A 22,900-nucleotide genomic window follows, 5' to 3' on the forward strand; every position below is an offset into this window, starting at 1 on the left:
TACATTTTGGACTTAGGAAACCAACCCTTTTTTTATAAGTAAAGTTGTCACCACTTTAATGTGGAGCAGAAGTAGTGAAATTTTGATAATTACAAATTTACAATAGCAACACTAAGCGAATAGAGTGTTTCTTTTTAGCTGCCAAAACAGGTTGGGATGGACGTCTTATCCTTTTTTTATAACTAAAGTTGTCGCCACTTTAATGTGGAGCAGAAGAAGTGACATTTTGATAATTACAAATTTACAATAGCAACACTAATATCTATACAAATTATAGAAAAAGGGATCATGTTTCCAAAAAGTTGTGATGCACCTTAATTACAAAAATTTGGGATAGTTAAATAATTAGATTAGATTATTTAAAAGCAAGTTAAACCCTTTGTCAATTATTATATCATTCAAGTGTATTAAAAATAGTACTACCATAACAAACCAAAAATTGAAGGAAATGTTTTAACTTAGTGGTATATTTTTATTTTAAAATTGAAGGAAATGCTTTAACTTAGTGGTATATTTTTCTTTTTTAAAATAGAACGTTGGTGATTTAATTTTTAAATAGATGAGTAAATAGATAAATGTTTTTTTTTAAAAAAAAATAAAAAATTCTAAAGTCACCATTATCATATGAATATTAATAAAGGTCCCATCAAATTAATATTAAAAAGTTGTAGATCACATCAAATAAAAAGAGTAAAACGTCCCTAATTGACTAATGTGACTTAAATAAGTAATTATCAAGGACTTACCTTTTCAATAATTCCAGTCTACTCCCCAACCCAACCCCCACCTCAGCAAATGAATATTAAAATAGGTCACATTAAATTCATATTAAAAAAAAGCCTCAGCAAATGAATATTAAAATAGGTCACATTAAATTAATATTAAAAAATTGGTAGGTCACGTCAATGGATAAAGAAAATGGTTCGGTGAATGTTAGAAAAATGTAAGGTAGAAACTTTGTACCAATTCAAATTGGTTAAAGTGAATAAAATAAGTTATTATCATTGACTTTATAAACATGCCAGCCTATGGTACTGACAGGGTTACACCGATCCAGCAGGACAGTTATTTCTATTCAATTTTTGTTACTTTGTATATTTTAATTTTGTATATATGTTTTTTTAAATTTGTAGATTATAGATATCTCGATAATTTAGTAATTAGTGCTTTAGATAGATTTTGGGAGTGTTGCCAGACTTCGATTATTTGTACTTATTAATCTAACTTCTAACCCTTCTTATCTTGTAAAAAAAAATAAAAATTTGTAGATCATACATATTTTAAAATTAGATTAATTTCAGCGACATTCTTAAAGTTTTGGATAAATATTATATTGAAACACCTTTCAAAAATTACTATAACTCATATTACAAATGTTTGTTTCGTTTAGGAGTACAACTTGAGTACGTTAGGCAACTCAAGTCCAGTCCGATTTTTTAGAATTTGAATCATTTTTACAATTAGGGTTGGGTGTGAGTTGAAAAATCTTAACCCGAATTTAATTATGATTAGACTTGGGTTAATATGCTAGCAACCCGAGCCAACTCGAACTCGAATTTTAATATTATTTTCATATATATTTTTGCTTTTAAATACATTATACATAATATTAAAATTATGATTACCTTTTTTTTTTTCAACTTCATTTTTTAAATCTTAACTTACTGTATGTTAACATTTTGAAAAATTAATTTTCTAAGAATTTGTTTGTAATTTATTAAAAATTTACAAAATGTCTTTAAACATTTTCTTACTTAAGAATAATTTAATTTAAAACTAATTAAGTGTGGCGTGATACCCCAGTGGTAGGGCATTTGGGGTTTGAGGCCTTTGGCCCACATTCAAATCCCCACCCCATCAACATATTAACATTCTTGCCTTGCAAAAAAAATAATAATAATAATCAAATTATAATTCAAGGTCATATTAAATTTTTGGGGGAATGTAAGCTTGAGTTGCAAGTTCGAATTTAAAAATAAAAGGATGTGTTGAGTAGTTAGGGTTAGGGATAGAATTAGGATTGGATTTGGATTTGGATTTGGGTTTGGGTTTGGACTTGAGTTTAACATTTCATATAGTAAATTGGACTCAAGCTATACTCCCTCAACCTATCCGGTTTGAAGCCCTAGTTTCGTCTTTCACTCATAAGGCACATGGTGTCAAAGATGTAAAATGACACAAATACTTGACTTTTTCAAACGATTCTCTAACCTGTTTTGGCAGCTTAAAAAAAATTATATTCGGTTAGAATATGAAATGTTGGAGATTCAAATGTTAGTAGATACGCTTACGAAACCATTTTTATAAGTAAAGTTGTCCCTACTTATGGTCATTAACGTCGAGCAGAAGTAGTAAAAATTTGATAATTACAAATTTACTATAGCAACACTGATATACGAAATCATAATTATAGGAAAATGAGTCATGTTTCCAAAAAGTTGGGATAGTTAAATAATTGGATTATACTATTTAAAAGCAAGTTAAACCCTTTGTCAATTATTACATACTTCAAGTGTACTAAAAATAATACTACTATAAAAACCCAAAAATTAAATGAAATGCTTTAATTTAGAGATATATTTTTATTTTTTAAGATAGAAGGATGATTGTTGAATTTTTAAGTAGATGAATAAATAAGTAAATATTTTTCAAAAAAAAAATTTCTAAAGCCACGGTTCAAATGAATATTAATAAAGGTCCCATCAAATTAATATTAAAAAGTTGTAGATCACATCAAATAAAAAGAGTAAAATGTACCTAATTGACTCATGTGACTTATATAAGTAATTATCATGGACCTACCTTTTCAATAATTCCAGTCCACTCGCCAACCCAACCCCTACCTCAGCAAATGAATATTAAAATAGGTCGCATTAAATTAATATTAAAAAATAAGATAGGTCACATCAATGTATAAAGAAAATGGTTAACATTAAAAAAATGTACGTGAAAAATGTCATCCAAAATATGGTACAAGTATGTCATATATTATAATATTACTATTTAAATATTATAATATTACTATTCAAAAATATAATATGTGTATATATATAATTATTATTATAAAATAATAATTTATATATATAATTTTTTATAAAATATAATTATGTATAATAGAAAAAAATTATAAAAAAATAAACTTGATAATAAGTCGAGATTATAATTGGATTCTATATCCTTAAGACATATTTGCCACGCTATAATGCTAACGGATTCAGTGACGTCTATCTCCCAAGATACAACGACTTTTCTTCCTTCGGTAGTAACACTGCAAATCGAAAAATTAGGCGAACCGGCTCGGTATAGTACTCTCTTGTATAAACTAGACTCAGACTGACTCTATTACTATATGAATGCAAGAAGAGAGAGAGAGAATTCAGAAGAGGAGAAGAAGTATTCCGAATTGGAGTATTTTACAAATGAACATGTGAGGTTATTTATAGGCAACTAGGTGCCTTTCCACAACAGACACAACCATACGCAAATGTTGCACTATTTCCAAAACAATATGATTCCAAAGGTTGTAATGTTTCAGTCTTTACAACTGCCATATACTAATAGGCATGTCTCTTAGCCTATAATTGTCATGCCTCTTTAGTTCTTCTTGTTTCCCAAAATACATTAAAGAACCGATAAGTTATAGAATATTTTTGCACCTATAGCATTCTGTATGTAACATCATACAACACTTCACATTAGATATAACAACCAGCCACATATACGTTGTAGTAGTTTTTAACGTGATATACATGAACCAGAATCACATTCATGTTGTTAAAATAATGTGGTTGGATTTTCTAACTTAAAAGTTGCAAGCAAATTTCATTCACATATTCCAACAATCCCCTACATGAATGAAAATTGGTGTCAATTGCAAACGAAGAAAATGCGTACACTAGAGAGAGTACTATTGGAAAGTTACTGCATTAAGATAGGTAACTTTTGGCCTTGAACCTTCCTTAATGTAATACTATCAGATTTACTAGCTAACTAGTGAACATAATGTCTTGAACTGTTCAGCCGTTGATGTAAACCAAGACAATAGCAAACACACAGTTCCCTTCCGCACAAAGTCGGTTCTCACGGTTATGTTCATATGGCCCTGAATAACTCCTGGTATTTTATAAGTGCTTCAGAAAATTTAGCCTTCGAAGTTTATTAGAAGCGGCCCCACTTCACACTCATGTAGGTGACCTCTTATTAAGAGTGTTCTACCATACCCCACTTGAATTTTCAAGATATAAGAGTCATTAAAAGCATAGCTTATCCTAATCCTCGCTGTAGGTAGCACCGTCTCATCATATAAATAGGTAGAAGATTAAATCTTCCCAGTACTTTTAGTGAGTCATTCAAAATTTCTATTGTTGCTTTGAACCTAGATCTTGAGATCCAGTTAACTAGGTTGGTTTTCCATTAAAATGACTGGTTAGCTTTCGGCTTTAATCCCACTCCCCTAGATGAACTATACACTTACTCTTTTGTCAAACATTTTGTAAACGGATCCACTAAATTATCTTTAGACCTGATATAATCTATTGAGATTATCCCACTTGAGAACAATTATCTAACGGTATTATGTCTTCGACGTATATGTCGAGACTTACCATTATACATATTATTTTGTGCCCTTTCAATTGTTGATTGACTATCACAATGTATACAAATTGTAGGCACAGGTTTAAGCCAATTTGGAATATCTTCTAAGAAATTTCGAAGCCACTCAGCTTCTCTCCAGCATTATCCAAAGCAATAAATTCAAATTCCATAGTAGATTTGACAATACAAGTTTGTTTTGAAGATTTCCAAGATATGGCACCTCCTCCAATAGTAAAGACATAGCCACTTGTGGATTTAAAATCATTCATATCTGATATCCAATTAGCATCACTGTGTTCTTTAAGTACTGTTGGATATCTTGAATAATACAATCCATAACTTATGATATATCTTAAATGCCCTAGAACCCTATTTATTGCAATCCAATGGCTCTTTCTTGGATTATTTGTATATCTACTCAATTTATTAACTGAGTATGTTATGTCTGGTCATGTGCAATTCATCAAATACATTAAACTTCCTATAATACGAGAATACTCAAGTTGTGATATGTTATGACCAATATTTTTCGATAAATGAAGATTTACATCAACATGAGTCTTTACAAGACTACTATCATCTTTATTAAACTTTTCTAATATTTTCTCAATATAGTGAGACTGAGATAATACTAAGCTATCTATTGTTCTATAAATCTTGATTCCTAGTATGACATCAGGTATGCCTAAATCTTTCATATCGAAATTTTTTGTCAAAATATTTTTAGTAGTTTTGATTATAACATCATTACTATCCATTATTAGCATATCATCCACATATAGGCACACAATGACTTACCCATTTTGAGTGTTTTTCACATTAACATATTTATCACACTCATTGATTTTAAAACCATTTGACAACATCACTTTGTCAAATTTTTCATACCATTGTTTAGGTGCTTATTTTAATCCATACAAGGATTTTACGAGCTTACGCACCTTTTTTTTCTTTCCCTGGAACTATAAAACCTTCAGGTTGTTCCAAAAAAAATTTCTCCTCTAATTCACCATTCAAGAACACAGTTTTAACATCCATTTGATGTATTTCTAAATTTTGCAACGCTGCAATAGCAAGTAACAATCTAATGGATGTTATTCTTGTTACTGGTAGATATGTATCAAAATAATCTAAGCCTTCCTTTTGCCTGTATCCCTTAGCAACAAGCCTGGCTTTATATTTATTAATTGAATCATCATGTTTCATCTTCCTCTTGAAAATCCTCTAAAACCCTAAAGGTTTAGTACTAGGCCGGAGGAAGATCCACTAACTCCTAAGTATGATTTTGCATGATGAATTCAATTTCACTATTAATGACCTCTTTCCAAAAGGAGCTTCAGGAGAAGATATAACTTCCTTATAGTTTTGTGGCTCATTCTCCAATATATACGTCAGAAAATTAGGACCAAATGACTTAGATGTTCTATCTCTTTTACTACGTCTAAATTCATCCTTATTTCCATCATCTATAGACTCTTGGTCTATATTCTCTTATATATTTCTATTATCAATATCATGATTTCTTTTAAGAAAATTTTTATCTTATATATTTTTACAAAAAAATATATCCTCAAAGAAATAAGCATTCCTTGACTCAATAACTGTATTGACATGGATGTTAGGAATGTCTGATTTATGCACAAGGAAATGATTTGCACTACTATTACGTGCATAGCCTATGAAAATACCATCAAAGATTTTTAGCCCTATCTTAACTTTCTTAGGAGTAGGAACCACAACCTTAACTAAACACCCTTACATTTGTAAGAATTTATAGGAAGGTTTTTGACCTTTCCATAATTCATCATCTGTTTCACCAACCGACCAATTGGTGCCTCTTCTTAACATAGTGAGTGGGATTAAACCTGCAGAGTGTTACCCTTGTAAAGATTATGCGTTGCCCATGGGGAATCCAAATCCTCGCCCAAACAAGGATGGCAAAAAATAGATATGCGCCAAATGAGATCCAAAAAGAATTTGGAGATGTTGCAATTGCAGACATTGAAGTCATATAACTAAATGGCCAGGAAAATTTGAGAATTTCCCAATAGAAAACTATGATATGTCAGTGGGAGGGCGAGATAAATCACTCTAAGTGCAGCAATAAATGCAGCTGCGTTGAAAAAATTTATGTTTTCAAATTTATCTGCAGGCAAAACTAGCATCTCAGCACCGTTAATGGCAATACTGCTGATGGTAGTATTGTTGATAGGGATATAATCTATGAAAGTACTATTAATGGCAGTACAATTGAGATTTGTTGGAAAATTAAACCAAATTCATGAAACAACTTAAGTGTGGAATACATGAACAAACTCATGTGTGGAATACATGAACTAACTCATTGGGAGATGAAACACTTGTGTTAAAATTAGTGTCTTATTTATTGTCTTGTATTTTGTGTTTTTCTAGGGTCATATATTGGTGCCTATAAATACAAGTTCTTGAATTCTTTTGTAATTAAGAAGTGAGAAAGAAAATATATTAGAATTTGAGAATTTTATATAAAAGTTGTGTGTGTTCTCCTTCTTCATATTGAGTGCCTTTTACAAATTGGTATCAGAGCCAATTTTAAACAAGAAGGTAGCAGCAAATTTTCAGAATTATCTCATGGCAAATACAAGCAAGTGGGCTTCTCTTATTCCTCGCTTCAATGGAGAAAATTATGATTATTAAAGCAGCAATGTAAATGTGTTGATCAAATCAATACAGTTATGGAATGTTGTTGAAGAGGGTTTTGATGAACCCAAAAATGAAGATGATTTAACTCAAGCACAAAAGAATGCTTTAAATGAGAAGCGAGAAAAGGATAACAAGGCACTTTTCCAAATCTACCAAACAATTGAATGCCGATCTACGAAAGAATTAGAAAAACCACTAAATAATCCAAGCAAGTTTGAGAGATTATACAAGCGGCATACAAAGGTGAGGAAAAAGTGAAAAAGGTACGTCTTTAAACCTTAATATCGGAATTTGAAAAGTTATAAATGAAGGGGATTTCATTTATTTTCGACTATTTTACAAATGTTACATCTATAGTAAATCAAATGAATTTCAATGGAGAAATTTTGGAAGATGAAAGAGTACGTGGTTGAAAAAATTCTTCGCAACTTGCCTAAAAAATTTGATTATGTTGTAGTTTTCATTGAAGAATCTAGAGATTTCTCTTCTCTTTCTCTAGATGATTTATTGGGAACTTTGAAGGCTCATGAAATTCGGATTGATCAAAGAAATCCTCCTCCTCTTGACCAAGCTCTTAAATCTCAAGTTTCAATTACGGGAGGCCGTGGTTACAGCCATGGTCGAGGCCGTGGAAATAGTGGAGATTTTTGAGGAAGAGGTTCTAATTTCCGTGGACGAGGAAGAGTTTTTTTAAAAAATGATAATTCTTCTAAGGAAGATGAGAAAAATCAACACATAAATTTTTCATAAAGAGGAAGAGGCCGTGGTTTTCACCAATGAAGAAGAAGTTATGTTGAATGTTTTCATTGCCATAAACCTGGTCACAAAATTAGTGAATTAATGTTGGTACAAACAAGTTGAAAAAAATGAAACCGATTTTATGCATGAAAACAAATTTGATTTCCATGAAAATGATTCTCATAAAACTTTGTTGATTGCATGTTATGGTGATAATATTGATGATTTATGGTACTTGGATATTGGTGCTAGTAAGCCCATGATCGGCAACAAAAATCTGTTTTCAAATTTGGTTGAAGTGGATCATGGCCAAGTAACAACTGGAGATTCTAGAGCTTACAAAATTCAAGGCATTAGAGAAGTTTCATTCAAACAAATTCTGGCAAAATTGAGAAAATGTCAGAAGTTTGTTATGTGCCTGGTTTGAAAGGTTATTTACTTAGCACCGGTCATCTTTTGCGAAAAGGATATGATATTCATTTTTATGATAATGCATACATCATGACAAAGAACAATCAGCTTGTTGCTAAAATTGGGATGGCGGCGAACAATCTTTTTTCCTCTTAAGCTCCAAATTGCTAATATTTCTTGTTTCATTAGTGTTGACAAAGGAGACTCCAAGTTGTGGCATGACAGGTTTGGACACTTAAATTTTGGAAGTTTGAAATTGTTGGCTTTAAAGAAAATAGTGGAAGGGCTGCCTCAAATTGAAAGTATAGATGGAATTTGTGAAGAATGCATACTTGGAAAACAACATAGAGATCCATTTCCTTCACAATCCTTGTGGTATGCCAAGCATCCATTGGAGCTTGTTCATACGAATTTGTGTGGTCCATTGTCAATTCCATCTCTTTGAGGTACTAGATATTTTCTCCTATTTATTAATGAATTCACTAGAAAAAATTGAGTATATATTCGCAAAGAAAAATCTGAATCATTTCAAGCTTTCAAAGATTTCAAGGCCTAACTTGAAAATTTTTCTGGTTTTCCAATTAAAACATTAAGAAGTGATCGAAGGCGTGAATATCTTTCCAATGAATTTGAGAGGTTGTGTAGAGATATTGGCATACAACATAAGTTAACAATTAGACGCACACCACAACAAAATGGTGTGAGTGAAAGGAAAAATAGAACAGTCATGAAAATGGCAAGATGTATGCTTAAAAAGGAAAAAATTGTCATCAGAATTTTAGGTGGAAGCAGTTTTTTGTGCTGTTTATTTGATCGGCAGATCTCCCACAAAAATTTTGAAGAATCGTACACCTCATGAAATATAGTATGGAAGAAAGCCTAGTGTTCAACACTTGAAGATTTTTGGAAGTGTTGCTTATGCACATATTCTGGATGTGATGAGAAATAAGCTTGATAATAAGGCCGAAAAATGCATTTTTATTAGGTATAATGAAAGGTCCAAAGCGTATAAGCTATACAATTCGGAAACAAAGAATATTGTTATTAGTATAGATGTAAAATTTGATGGAAAAACTTATTTTCTTGATTCAAAAACAGGTCGTTCTTCAAATGCAACAATTTTTGATGATTTTCAAGGTGTAGAAATTGATGGTGATTTGTCTTCAACAAACCCCTCATCAAGTTAAGGATCCTCTCAAGGCATTCCACCTTCTTATGCGAGGAAGACAAGAAGATTGCCAAAAATTTATGAATCTACCAATGAAGTGAATCAAGACAACCCTATCTTTTTTACTTTTTTTGCTAGGGAAGATCCAATCTCTTATGAAGAAACATGCAAAGAGGAAAAGTGAAAGAAATCAATGAATGAAGAAATTAATGCCATTGAAAAGAATGGCACATAGGAGTTAGTTAATCTACCACTAAACAAAAATTCCATTAGTGTGATCGAAATGGGTTTTCAAGATAAAGGTGAATCCTAATGGCTCCATCAACAAGTACACAAAGCATAGCTTGTTGCAAAAGGTTACAAACAAAAAGAATGGGAGGATTATAATGAGGTATTTGCTTCGGTTTCTCGACTTAATACCATTCGTTAGATAATTTCTCTTGCTGCCCAAAATGATTAGAAGTTGTTCCAAATGGATGTTAAATCCACTTTTTTTAATGGGATTCTTGAAGAAGAAATTTATGTTAAACAACCCTTGGGTTTGTGAAAAACGGGGAAGAACACAAGGTGTATAAGCTTAACAAAGCTTTATATAACTTGAAGCAATCCCTACGAGCTTGGTAAAGCTGCATAAATTCATATTTTAAAAGAAATGGTTTTCAAAAATGTCCTTATGAACACACGCTCTACATCAAAAATGATTTGGATGGAGGCTTCATGATTGTGAGTCTTTATGTTGATGACTTGATTTTTACCGGCAATAATCTAAAATTGTTGAATGATTTTAAAGTCTCAATGATGAAAGAATTTGAAATGACAGACTTGGGTGAGTTACATCATTTTTTGGGCATTGAATTTCATCAATCTAAAGACGGAATTTTTATTTCTCAAGAAAGTTATGCTAGAAAAATTCTGAAAAAATTCAAAGCCAATCCCGTTTAAACACCATGTATCTCTGGAATAAAATTAATAAAAAATGGTGAAGGAAAGCTTGTTGATTGTACCATATTTCGAAGTTTGGGTGAAAATTTGATGTACTTAACAACTATAAAGTCGGATATAATGTTTGCGGTAAGTTTGGTTAGCCGATTCATGGAGACACCACATTCAAGTCATTGGGAGGCCGCTGCAAAAAGAATTTTGAGGTTCGTGAAAGGAACCATTGATTATGGTATTTTTTATCAAAAAAATGTTCCAGTTAAACTTGTTGGCTACACAGATAGTGACTTGGCGGGAAGTATTGATGATAGTAAGAGCACATCCGGTTATGTCTTTAATCTTGGAAGCGGTGCAATTTCATGGAGTTCGAAGAAGCAAGCTATTATGGCTCTTTCTACAACGTAAGCGGAGTATATTGTAGCCTCACTTGCCACTTGTCAAATCATTTGGTTGCAAGGTATTTTGGAAAATCTCAAGCACAAGCAAGAAGGGCCAACAACATTATTTTGTGACAATAGTTCAACTATCTTTATTACAGAAGACCCCAATTCTACATGGAAGGACGAAGCATATTCGTATCCGTTATCATTTCTTAAGGGAGTTTGTTAATAAAGGAATTATTCAAGATGAATATTGTAAGATGGATGAACAATTGGCAGATTTATTCACAAAGCCTCTTGGTGGAATTTTATTCAAGAAGAATCTTATAAAGTTGGGAATGAAAAGAAAATTTGGTTTACAAGAGGCATTGTTGGAAAATTAAACAAAATTCATGAACCAACTCAAGTGTGGAATACATGAACTTACTCATTGGGAGATAAAACACTTATGTTAAAGTTAGTGTCTTATTTATTGTCTTGTATTTTATGTTTTTCTAGAGTCACGTATTGGTACCTATAAATACATGTTCTTGAATTCTTTTGTAAGTAAAAAGTGAAAAAGAAAATATATCAGAATTTGAGAGTTTTATATAAAATTCGTGTGTGTTCTCGTTCTTCATATTGAATGCCCCTTACAAGATTGTTGTCTTCTTGTCGGAATCCACCAGGAGGCGGTTGGAATAAGCACAGTTATAACCAGCATCATATTTTGCATGTCGCTTGACAAACCTTTATGCATATTAGGAACAAGAAACAACAAATTTTTATGGAGCTTTACAGCACTCATAAAATGTGCAAGACTAGTTGATTTAGAAGTTCCTCCTAGAACAAACTTTTCTGAACTTTTCATTTCTTTCTGATAAATCAAATGCAGTTTTACTCTCAAAATTCCTTACTATTTTGTCCACTTTATTGTTTATTACTCCCTCCATCCCACAATAGAGATCCATATTTAGAAATTGGAGTTTTTAAGGGGACATGCAATTAATGCATTATCTCCTTTTAAAATTACCAAATTGTCCTTTTTATTAAATATATATAGTTACAAAATTTGAAATTTTTTAAAAAGATAAAGAACAATGATGGAAATATAAAGGAAAGATGCTTTGACTTTTCAAAGAGGACAAGTAATTTGGGACATGTAAAAATGAAATAATGGACTACTAATATGGGACGGAGAGAGTAATAACTTCACGACCTGATCAACAATGGAGAAACACATTAATTAATTACATAGAAATGGCATTAAAATAAAGCAAAAGTAATGGTTTAATTGCATCCTTAGAACCACCAACATATCAAGACTATATATATGCTACAAGTCTATACCACTACATGCATATATGGAAAATGGAGCAATTTAAATAGAGCACCTGACATTGGTTAGTGCAAGCTGCAGTATGCAACACTGTGTTGCCATCCTCGTCCTTCCAGTTTAGCATCTTCCAGCTCTCCAACTCTTCATTGTCAAATTTTTGAAGCCATCACAAAAGCACCTTGAAAGCTTCGAAGCTTCCATTTCTGTGGCAATATGCACTGCAGTCTTTCCTCGAACTGTCAAATCCTTGATGGATGTTAGGCAAGCACATAGAAATTCAGCCGATAGTTCGAATTCATTTCTTCCAGCTATACATAATGCAAAGGAGTGATGCTCTCTTTCCTTTGGACACGGATGAGCTCGATGTCAATATTTATGAGTCTTATCACTGTCTCGGTACGCCCATTTTGTAGTGTTAAATGCAAAGGGCTTAATCCATCGGGGTTTAACTTAAATATTCCTACCAAATGATGGCTTTAATCTAATCATTTCAGCTGCAAAATGGGTACACCCAGCAGATGCCGCTCTATGTAGAGGAGTATATATCAACAAATGAGATCTGATCAATGTTTTCCAATATGTAGGGATTCTCCCGAAACAAAGCATATCGCATCGATACTTCCCTCTTTGGCAGCATTCTTCAACCTTTGATCAATGATATCCATCCTGTGGAGATTGTACAGCTACGATGAATGGTCTTTTTTGTAAAATCACATGCAAGATAACATAAGAAATAGGTCACTCATGCTGGACTGATTTTTTGAAGTCTAAATGGCCAGTTTGATTCCCTGAAGGCCAAAAGGGCGGGTTAACAAATTTTTGAAATAGTTTTGGCTAGTTTATTTTGATCGAATTAAGGCCCCTTTTAATGTTGGAAATAGTGGCCTAGTTACACACACAACACTATATTATTTGGAAGAGAATAAAAATGGAGAAAAACACTTTTTATTTAACTTGATGAAAATGAGTACAATGTATGGGTTTATAGGCTTCAAAACATAAATGTAAATGAAAATTAACACCCCACTAACATATCATTTAGTAGGCAAAACTCCCATTAACCCACTAACATGACCATTTAGTAGGCAAAACTCCCACTAACATGGCCATTTACTAGTTGTAACTCTCATACCCCCCACTGACTCCAACAAAAAACTCACATAAATATAAAATACCAAATAAAAAAAAAAACACTCATTACCCTCAAAGACATTTTAAAAAATAAAATAAAGTTTAATTTCTAACACCCCCCCTTAAATTTGATTTTTTTTTTTAACTCCAAACAAACTCCTTAACTTGTGAAAATCTGCAAACTTGAGGGGCTTGGTGAAAATATCCGCAACTTGATCTTGTGACTTAATGAACTTGAGCTCCACCTCCTTCTTGGTTATGCATTCTCTAATAAAATGAAATCTTGTATCAATATGCTTGCTTCGTTCATGAAACACCAGATTCTTGGCCAAAGCAATTATTGATTTGTTGTCCACAAAAATCTCCATTGACTCTTCTTGTAACATGTGTAATTCCTTCAACAAATTCTTCAACCAAATTGCTTGACAAACACATGAAGTGGCTGTAACATATTCTGCTTCACAAGTTGAGAGGGTGACAATGGGTTGCTTCTTTGAGCACCATGTAAAAGCAACATTTCCCATGAAAAAACAATAGCCAGAAGTACTTTTTCTATCATCCAAATCTCCAGCCCAATCACTATCAGAATAACCCACAAGCTTGAAATCATTAGTAAATGAATAGAATAACCCAAAATCAAGGGTACTTTTGATGTAACGAAGAATACTTTTAGCCGCCTTGAAATGAGTTATGGTGGGTCTTTCCATAAACCGACTAACAAGCCCAACCGCAAATAATATGTCCGGCCTTGTGCATGTTAAGTATCTCAAGCTTCCAACAAGACTTTTGAAAAATGTTGGATCCACCGTTTCTCCATCTTCATCTCTTGACAATTTAATTCCAACTTCCATGGGCGTGTTCACCAATTTACAATCTTCCATCTTGAATTTCTTGAGAATTTCCTTAGCATAGCCTTCTTGGTGAATGAAAATTCCATCCTTCATTTGCTTGACCTCAATGCCAAGATAATAAGCCATGATGCCAATATCTGTCATCTCGAACTTTCGAGTCATAACCTTCTTGAAATCTTCAAACATTTTTGGATTGCTACCTGTGAAGATTAAATCATCCACATACAAGTAAACAAAAAATACATCTCCATTCTCCCTTACTTTGGAGTAAAGAGCATGTTCATATGGGCATTTCAAAAAATTATTGTCTTGAAAATATTTGTCAATCCGCTTATTCCACGCCCTTGGTGCTTGCTTCAAGCCATATAAAGCCTTCTTCAATTTCAAGACTTTGTTTTCTTGCCCCTTTACAACATAGCCCATGCGTTGTTGAACATACACCTTTTCTTTAAGAAACCCATTCAAGAAAGCCGATTTCACATCCGTTTGGTGGATTCTCCAATTGTTTTGGGCTGCCAAAGAAATTAACAATCTAATTGTTTCCAAACGAGCTACGGGTGCAAATACCTCATCAGAGTTAATTCCGAGCTTTTGGTTGTACCCCTTGGCGACCAATCTTGTTTTATATTTTTTAACTTCACCATTTGCATTCTTCTTTGCTTTATACACCCACTTGACACCAATTGCCTTTTGCTCTTTTGGATGTGTAGCAAGCCCTCATGTGTCATTCTTCTCTATGGATTTAATTTTTTCATCCATAGCATTTCTCCATTTTTTGTCTTGTGCCGCCTCTTCAAATCCTACGGGTTCACAATTCGCAAAGAGACAAAAAAATGTTAGATCACCTAACCTTTCCGTTACCTCATCTGTTTCGTCATATATGTCACGAAGACTCCTCATATGAAGTGGTGGTGTGTCACTTGAACTTGATGATGATGGAGTTGATTGATCTTGAATTGATGGTGGTGGAGGTGATGTTCATGGAGAAATGGGCTACTCCATGCCTTCATTTTCTTGCTCCTCATCAGAAATTGGAAAAATATTATAATCTTCATTTGGAGTGTTCCAATCCCATGTGGCTCCCTCTTCGGATTCAACATCTCTACTAATGACAATCTTCCCATTACTTGGATTGTACAACTTATAGCCTTTGGAGCTTGCATCATAGCCAATGAACACCATTTTTTCACTTTTGTTGTCTAACTTGGTCCTCCTTTCATTCGGCATGTGCACATGGGCAATGCTCCCAAAAACCCGCAAATGAGAGACACTTGGCTTTCTTCCGCTCCATGTTTCTTGTGGTGTTTTGTTTTGCACACTTCTAGTAGGACACCGGTTAGACAAGTACACCGCATAATCAACCGCTTCAGCCCAAAATTCTTTAGGCATTTCCTTGTTTTTCAACATGCTTCGAGCCATATTGAGAATGGTTTTGTTCTTCCTTTCTGCAACTCCATTTTGTTGGGGCGATCTCGGAACCGTTAAAGGATGGTGAATTCCATTTTCTTCACACAATTTTTTGAAATTATTTGATGTGAATTCACCACCTCTATCGGATCGAAGAGCCTTTACATCATAGCCACTTTGTTTTTCAACAAGTGCTTTAAATTTCTTAAATATTCCATACACCTCCGATTTTTGTTTAAGAAAATACACCTATGTTTTTCGGCTAAAATCATTAATGAATAATAAAAAATAATTATTCTTACCAAATGATGATGGAGAAATTGGACCATAAACATCCGAATGGATAAGTTGTAGTGGCGCCGTAGCTCTTGTGGTAGCTTTTTTAGGAAAACTTTTCCTTGATTGCTTTCCAACAAGACATCCTTCACACAATTGATTTGGATTGCTAATGAAAGGCAATCCCTTCACCATCTTCTTTTTGGCCAACAACTCTAATCCTCCAAAATTCAAGTGTCCAAGTCTCAAGTGCCAAAGTCAAGTTAAATCATTAAAACAAGCCTTCAAACATTTAGCCTTGCCGGCTTGAATATTTAGCAAAAACATCCGGTTATTTGTCATTGGAACCTTAGCAATCAAATTACCCAATGGGTCTCTTATCGAAAGACTACAATCATTCATAGAAATATTGTAGCCTTTTTCTAAGAGTTGTCCCAAACTCAAAATATTGTTCTTCATATTAGGCACATAATAAACATTAGAGATAAATTGATGATGCCCATTCCTCAAACGAATCAATATTTTACCTTTCCCTCTTACCAGAATTTGTGATAAGTCTCCAAATGTCACCTTACCATTTATTGATTCATCAATATCAACAAACTTCTCTTTGCTATCACACATATGGTTGCTAGCAGCGGTGTCAAGATACCACACATCTTCTTGATCACTCCTTTCACATTTGTATGCCAACAACAAAGTAGGCTCCACTTCTTCATCAACATAATTAGCCTTTTTTTCTACATTGTTAGCAACATTTCTAGATTCCGAAGCATAATGACCATACTTTTGACAATTGTAATATTGAATTTGAGACTTATCATACCTCCTTCCATATGACCTTGAGTAATTTCCTCTACCATGACCTCTTATTTGTTGTGAGTCATGGACTTTTTCTTCATTATTGGTTGTGTGTTGACCGCTTCTTTCTCCTTTTCCACGGCCTCTTCCTCTTCCTCGGCCACGTGCATTTCCACATCTTCGGCCCCTTTGATTTCCTCCATGTTTTTCGTCTCTTTCGTTCAACGAAAACTTTGTTTGTAGCACTTGCTCCAAAGCTTCTTGTTTCTTCACCACCTTTTCTTCATAAGCTTGCAACGAACCCTTGAGTTGATCAATAGTCATGGAATCCAAATCCTTTGACTCTTCAATGGCTACAACAATGTAGTTGAATTTAGAATCCAACGACCGAAGGATCTTTTCAACGACCCTTGTATCAATCATGGTGGTTTCGCCATATCTCCTTAATTGATTTACAATAGCCAGGACCCTCGAAAAATAATCTGAAATTGATTCAGATTCCTTCATATGCAATGCTTCAAATTCACCCCGTAACATTTGGAGGCGAACCTTCTTCACTTTATCAACTCCTTGGAAGGAATTTTGAAGAATCTCCCATTATTGCTTTGCATTTTCTGCACTAGCAACTCTTTGTAGCATTCCATCATCCAAACATTGATGGATGGTCATCACCGCCTTTTGGTCCTTCTTTCTCATGGCTTGTAAAACATCTTTTTCGGCTTGAGACAAAGTTGTCTCATCTTCTGGCTCATCATAACCTTTGGAAACAACTTCCCACACATCTTGTGCTCCCAAAATTGCCTTCATATGGATACACCAATTTTCATAGTTATCTTTGGTGAATCGAGGCATTTGAAATGGAACCGAATTGTTTGCCACTTCTTCTCTCTCTCACAAACTAGCTCTGATACCACTTTGTTGGAAATAGTGGCCTAGTTACACACACAACACTATACTATTTGGAAGAGAATACAAATGGAGGAAAACACTTTTTATTTCACTTGATGAAAATGAGTACAATGCATGGGTTTATATAGACTTCAAAACATAAATGTAAATGAAAATTAATACCCCACTAACATATCATTTAGTAGGCAAAACTCCCACTAACCCACTAACATAACCATTTAGTAGGCAAAACTCCCACTAACTCACTAATATGACCATTTACTAGTTATAAGTCTCATACCCCCCACTAACACCAATAAAAAACTCACATAAATATAAAATACCAAATAAAAAAAAAAAAAAAACACCCATGACCTTCAAAGACATTTTTAAAAATAAAATAAAGTTTAATTTCTAACATTTAGAACTCAATTACCTTCGGCTGAATTCCATATACTTCTAGGGTTCCGGAATTACGTTTTTCTATTTATAAATATTTTAATTTTTTTTTATTAGAAGTCCAAACCAATTCAAATTATTCAGTATTAGTAATTTTTATCAAGGTTAAGATAATGGATAAAAAGAACGTGAAGGGATCAATATATATATATATATATATATATATATATATATATATATATATAATTTAAAAAACAAAAGTATCTAATTACTTTTTAGGATTAATTTAATAAAAAGACATCTTAGGAAGTTCCAATTACTAAAATGTAAACATTCAAAAATAATTCTATCAAAAAACAGTTTAGGCAAAAATAATTACAAATATGTTGAATTTCACAATTCATGAATACATGGAGACCAAATTACACTTCATCGCACTAATGTAACTGGAAGTTTTACATTATTTAGTAAAGAATATTTTATATTATTTAATAAAAAATTTAGATTAGTAATTTTATATTTTACATTATTTTATTATTATGTTATATTATTTTATGTTTGTGAAAATTACCATGTTTGTAATTACTTTTGCATAAACTATTTTTTGATGGGATTATTTTTAATTATTTACATGTAAGTGATTAAGGCTCCTTAACATTTTTTTTATAACATTGTTTTTTTATTAAATTAATCCTATTTTTTATATAGTTAATTACTATTTTTTCCTAGTTGGGTACTGTGATACCCCTCAATTCTAGAGCCACGGGTGATCAAGTCCGAGCACAGATCCAAGGAATATCAGACAATTAATATGTAAACAAGTAGGAATAAAACTGAATTAAGATTAAAATAATAATAAACAAAAAGAAAACTAAAATGAAAATCCTCAAACCTTAAATAATAAATTAATATAATTTAAATCCGTACAACTCGGGAATCCACCTAGTGGACCCCTAATTCCAAACCTTTAAATAAATTTACAGAATTAAAATTCAAAATAAACAAAAAAAGGAAATCCTATGTAACCGGAAGAGTGAGTGTCTGTATCTGCATCAACACGATCTAACTCTAAGCCTAGTATTGGCGATTACCTGAAAAATAGGAGTAGGTTAGGCCCACATGCAAGTTCCAATCTACTACAATCCGTATATAAACCCGATACGCAGATACATCCTAGATAGCTCGGCAATATCTACAATAGTCCATATATATATATATACATACACACACTATAGGATGCTCACTAGCTTATAACATAGTTCAGCCTGGGTAGAATGTGACATATAAAATACGCTTTTCAGCGGCCAAGTACCTAGACCTACCAAGGAACATTAGCTATATCTAGCTACTCAACCTTTGCAATATACGCACCCTAACCGTGATTAGGAGACTCAAGCTCGTATCATGGTACCATAAGTATATATATAAATTCCTTCCTAGTGCAAAAAGATAAAACAAATATCCATTATGTCGTTCAACTGTTTTAATTGACAGGGCATGCATCCATGTAGGATTTAACTGTTTTAGTTAATCCATTCCTTATGTATGAAGGGGTAGGACTTAGTTTTTTTTTATTATTATTTTTTTTTTATCTAATCCATCCCTGATATGTCACCGTCCCATACCGATATATATAATGCAAATGATCCTTGAATGATACAACATTATGAGCAGTACATCAAATAAAGTCCACATAATCCATATAGTTGATAAACACAGATTTTAAACAAGTCATCAACTAAAAAATCCAGAATCCATCCATGTAACTAACGAGATAAAGTTTAATAGTTCATCAAGTTAAAGTCCAGCATCCATCCAGATAATTCAACAGAAAATATATAATTAATTCTGCAATTAATTCCAGGCCAACATCCAATTAGATCGACAGAACTTAAGTATTAGTTCAGCAATTTAAGTCAAAACCAAAATCCAATAATTTCAGGGTAGTGCGTAATATTACAGCAATTAAAACCCAACCTCAAATCCATGTATTGTAGAAAAGAATTTAGTATTTTCACAGTTACCATCCGAGGTATGCATAGATCAAACATGATATATAACTGACCCTAGCATACAACCAAAACAAGATTTATAATCAAATATATATATTCCGTTAAATTGCTAAAATTAAACTAGGTATTTAAACTCCTTCTGTCCGTTAACAGCCCGCACCGCTGTATATTTTATTACGGTTAAATCTATGAGCACAAAGACATTAATTTATCTAATGTGACTCCAACCTAGCATAATAACATATTTAAAGTCCATGCTACAATCCGTTAAATTTTTAAAAGAAGATTTAGCAATTTAATCCGTCCTATCCGTTAGCAGCGTATAAAGTTGCTTATTCTTACCCTGTTTCTTCCAATTACCTTATGGACCAAATTATACATTTAAAGGGATTAAAATCCATTGTAATTACTTTTAGAATTCTCATTCCAGTCCCTGAAACCATTTAAAATCCCAAACAGTGCCCCAAAAATGTCCAAACAGTGTCCAAACCACGTCCAAACATAACCCAACCAAGGGAGCCTGCTCTAAAATCAAAGAGTAGGCTCTTTGCCACTTAGAGCCGGCTCCAAGGGGTTTAGGAGCCAGCTCTTTGAAGGGGGAGATGGCTCCCATAAATTTGGAGCCTTCTCTTTCCCAACTTCGAGCCTTCTCTACTTTTCTGCTGCACCTCTGCTCGTGCGGTTGATGTCTCTGCTTCCGGCGAAGCTTCTTATCCTATTCCCAAACCTTTGTAGCATCTTTAGGATTCTATTTAAGTTTCTTACAATCTTAGAACCCCTCATACTCCAGTGTAAATCAATCGACAGAAACTAAACTCACAACAGAACAGTTTATGCAACAATAAGTTTAAACTTTTAAAAAACGCAGAACAGATTACAGAAAATCATCTAGCATGCATAAAGTCCATTTTTAAAAGTTTAATTAAGTTCCTGGAGTCTATATAAGATGCACAGAACACAAGTTTATAGGAGAGAGATAAACTGAAACTTGCCTTTAGGTTTCGGTTCGAAACCTTTATTGTCATTGCTAAATTCTCCAACGAATTATAGACTGCCTGCAACTCTCCTACTGTTCCAGTTCTATTCCACCACCAACCTCTTCCTTCCTCTGTGGTACACCCTTAGCCCATAGCTGGAAGCTTAATTGTTTCTCCCAGTTTACTCCCAAAACCATTCCAAACCCTCTGTATTCCCCTCTCCAGATAATACGTGAATAGGTTTTTTCCCTAAAACCCTTGCAACATATATTGTTCTATATATATAAACTTATGCACAACCCTAATCCTAATCCCAGCCTATTAATACGTCGGCTACCCTATTTACATAATTTAAAACCCTAACTTAAAATATACGCCACCACTATATTACACAAGTGACCAAAACAATTTCGTTCATCCCAAATATATAAATATTACAGTTAAATAATTACACTTAAAATAAATAAAAGAAAGCAATTAAATAACGACAAGCAAATAAGTCAATCAAAATACATAAACAATTTCAAGTCAATAAATAATTAAATAAATACCCAGTTAATTAATTAGACAAATAAAATAATTAATTTAAACAAATAACAAATAAGTCCAATAATTAAATAAATAAATAAATAAAAATGAAACACCAATCAAAATTAAAAATTAAATTCCCATTTTATCCTTTTGAAAACTAGAGGTATTACAAGTACTCACACACACTTGTCTCTTCTGAGACTTGAACCCTTGATCTTACTTTGGGAGGTAAGAGGTTGATACCGCTCATTAGCCACTTTGGAATGGAAACACTCACTTTCAATTATATTTAAGAGTTAAGTGCAAAAGAAACCCTGATATATAGGGTTTGTGTAGAAATAGTCTTTACTTTTTGAAAATGTGCATTTCAGTCCATAAAATTCAAAAAAAGTGCAAATAAGACCCTCTGACCAATTTTTTTTGTCAAAATTGACATAAAATAAACTCAAAAACCTTATTTTGCCTTTGGGTCAAGTGCAAACCCCCCCCCCCTTCTACTATTGATATAGTTCAAAATAGTTCCTGTATGGTATAAAACCCCCTTATACGTACTATCAATTTGGTGCAATTACTCCCTGTTGGCATAAAAAGACATTAATACCCTCTATATTATAAATAAAATAACATTAAAAAAATTAAGCAATGTATAATTACCATTTTACATAATTTATTCTTCTTCTTTTTTTCCCCTTTGTATTTGGTTGATTGATTTGTAGGTGGCAGTGGTGGAGGGTTCAGAGGCGGCCAAGGTGATTGAGGGAGAGGGGGAAGGGGCTTCGGAGGAGGAAGAACCCTCGGAGGCCTTAGAGGTGGCGGAGGCTTTAAAAGTCGTGGTGGCAGTAAAGGTGATGAAGGGAGAAGAAGGGGCAGAGGTGGCCGCGGTAAAGGGAATGGAGGGAGAGTAGGAAGGGATTTCGAAGGAGGAAGAAGCCCCGAAAGCCCCGGAGGTGGCGACGGCTTTAAAGGCTGTGGTGGCAGTAGAGGTAATGGAGGGAGTGTGTGATACCCCTCGGATCCGAGACACGGGTTGATCAGGCCCAGGCCCAAACCCGAGGGATATCAAACAATTAATATATAATAATGAACACAAAATACAAAATGAATTAAGAAGTGAAATTAAAGCTGAAAGGAACTAAAAATAGAATCTGCAAAGTATTATAATTATTAAAATCCATCAAACCCCAAACTCCAAAACTCCTTCAATTTACAACTCGGGAATCCATCTTTAGTGGACCCCTGTTAAACATCCAAACGGAAGATAAAACAACTGTAATAAACATCCAGAAATAAAACTATAGAGAGAGCCCTACATCGTCGGAAGAGTGAATAGAGACCTCTGCTCAGTACGAATATGTCTAAGCCTGGAACTGTCGTGTACCTGAAAAATAGAAGTGG

At 33.3% G+C, this 22,900-nt stretch overlaps 1 protein-coding gene across 1 annotated transcript; it reads right to left on the bottom strand.

The window, feature by feature from the left end:
- Nucleotides 1-11,546: 11,546 nt before the first annotated feature.
- On the bottom strand, nucleotides 11,547-14,637 carry LOC132281493 (uncharacterized mitochondrial protein AtMg00810-like). Its single transcript, XM_059783194.1, has 2 exons — nucleotides 13,547-14,637; nucleotides 11,547-11,643 (listed from the first exon to the last, which is right to left on the bottom strand). The coding sequence occupies exons 1-2, from the start codon at nucleotides 14,635-14,637 to the stop codon at nucleotides 11,547-11,549; spliced, it is 1,188 nt and encodes a 395-aa protein (XP_059639177.1).
- Between the last annotated feature and the right edge of the window lie 8,263 nt (nucleotides 14,638-22,900).

This window comes from Cornus florida, unplaced genomic scaffold, assembly GCF_030987335.1.
Source record: "Cornus florida cultivar Cherokee Brave unplaced genomic scaffold, ASM3098733v1 CherokeeBrave_3.0.0_Hap2_Chr11, whole genome shotgun sequence".
Lineage (NCBI taxonomy): Eukaryota > Viridiplantae > Streptophyta > Magnoliopsida > Cornales > Cornaceae > Cornus > Cornus florida.

Bases quoted from the DNA above. Each gene is read 5' to 3' on its own strand.
- LOC132281493 (XM_059783194.1), bottom strand. From the start codon at position 14,637: ATGGGCTATGTTGTAAAGGGGCAAGAAAACAAAGTCTTGAAATTGAAG. The intron at 11,644-13,546 runs GTTTGCAGATTT...ATATGCATAAAG, and splicing joins ATTTTCACCAAGCCCCTCAA to GTTTGTCAAGCGACATGCAA.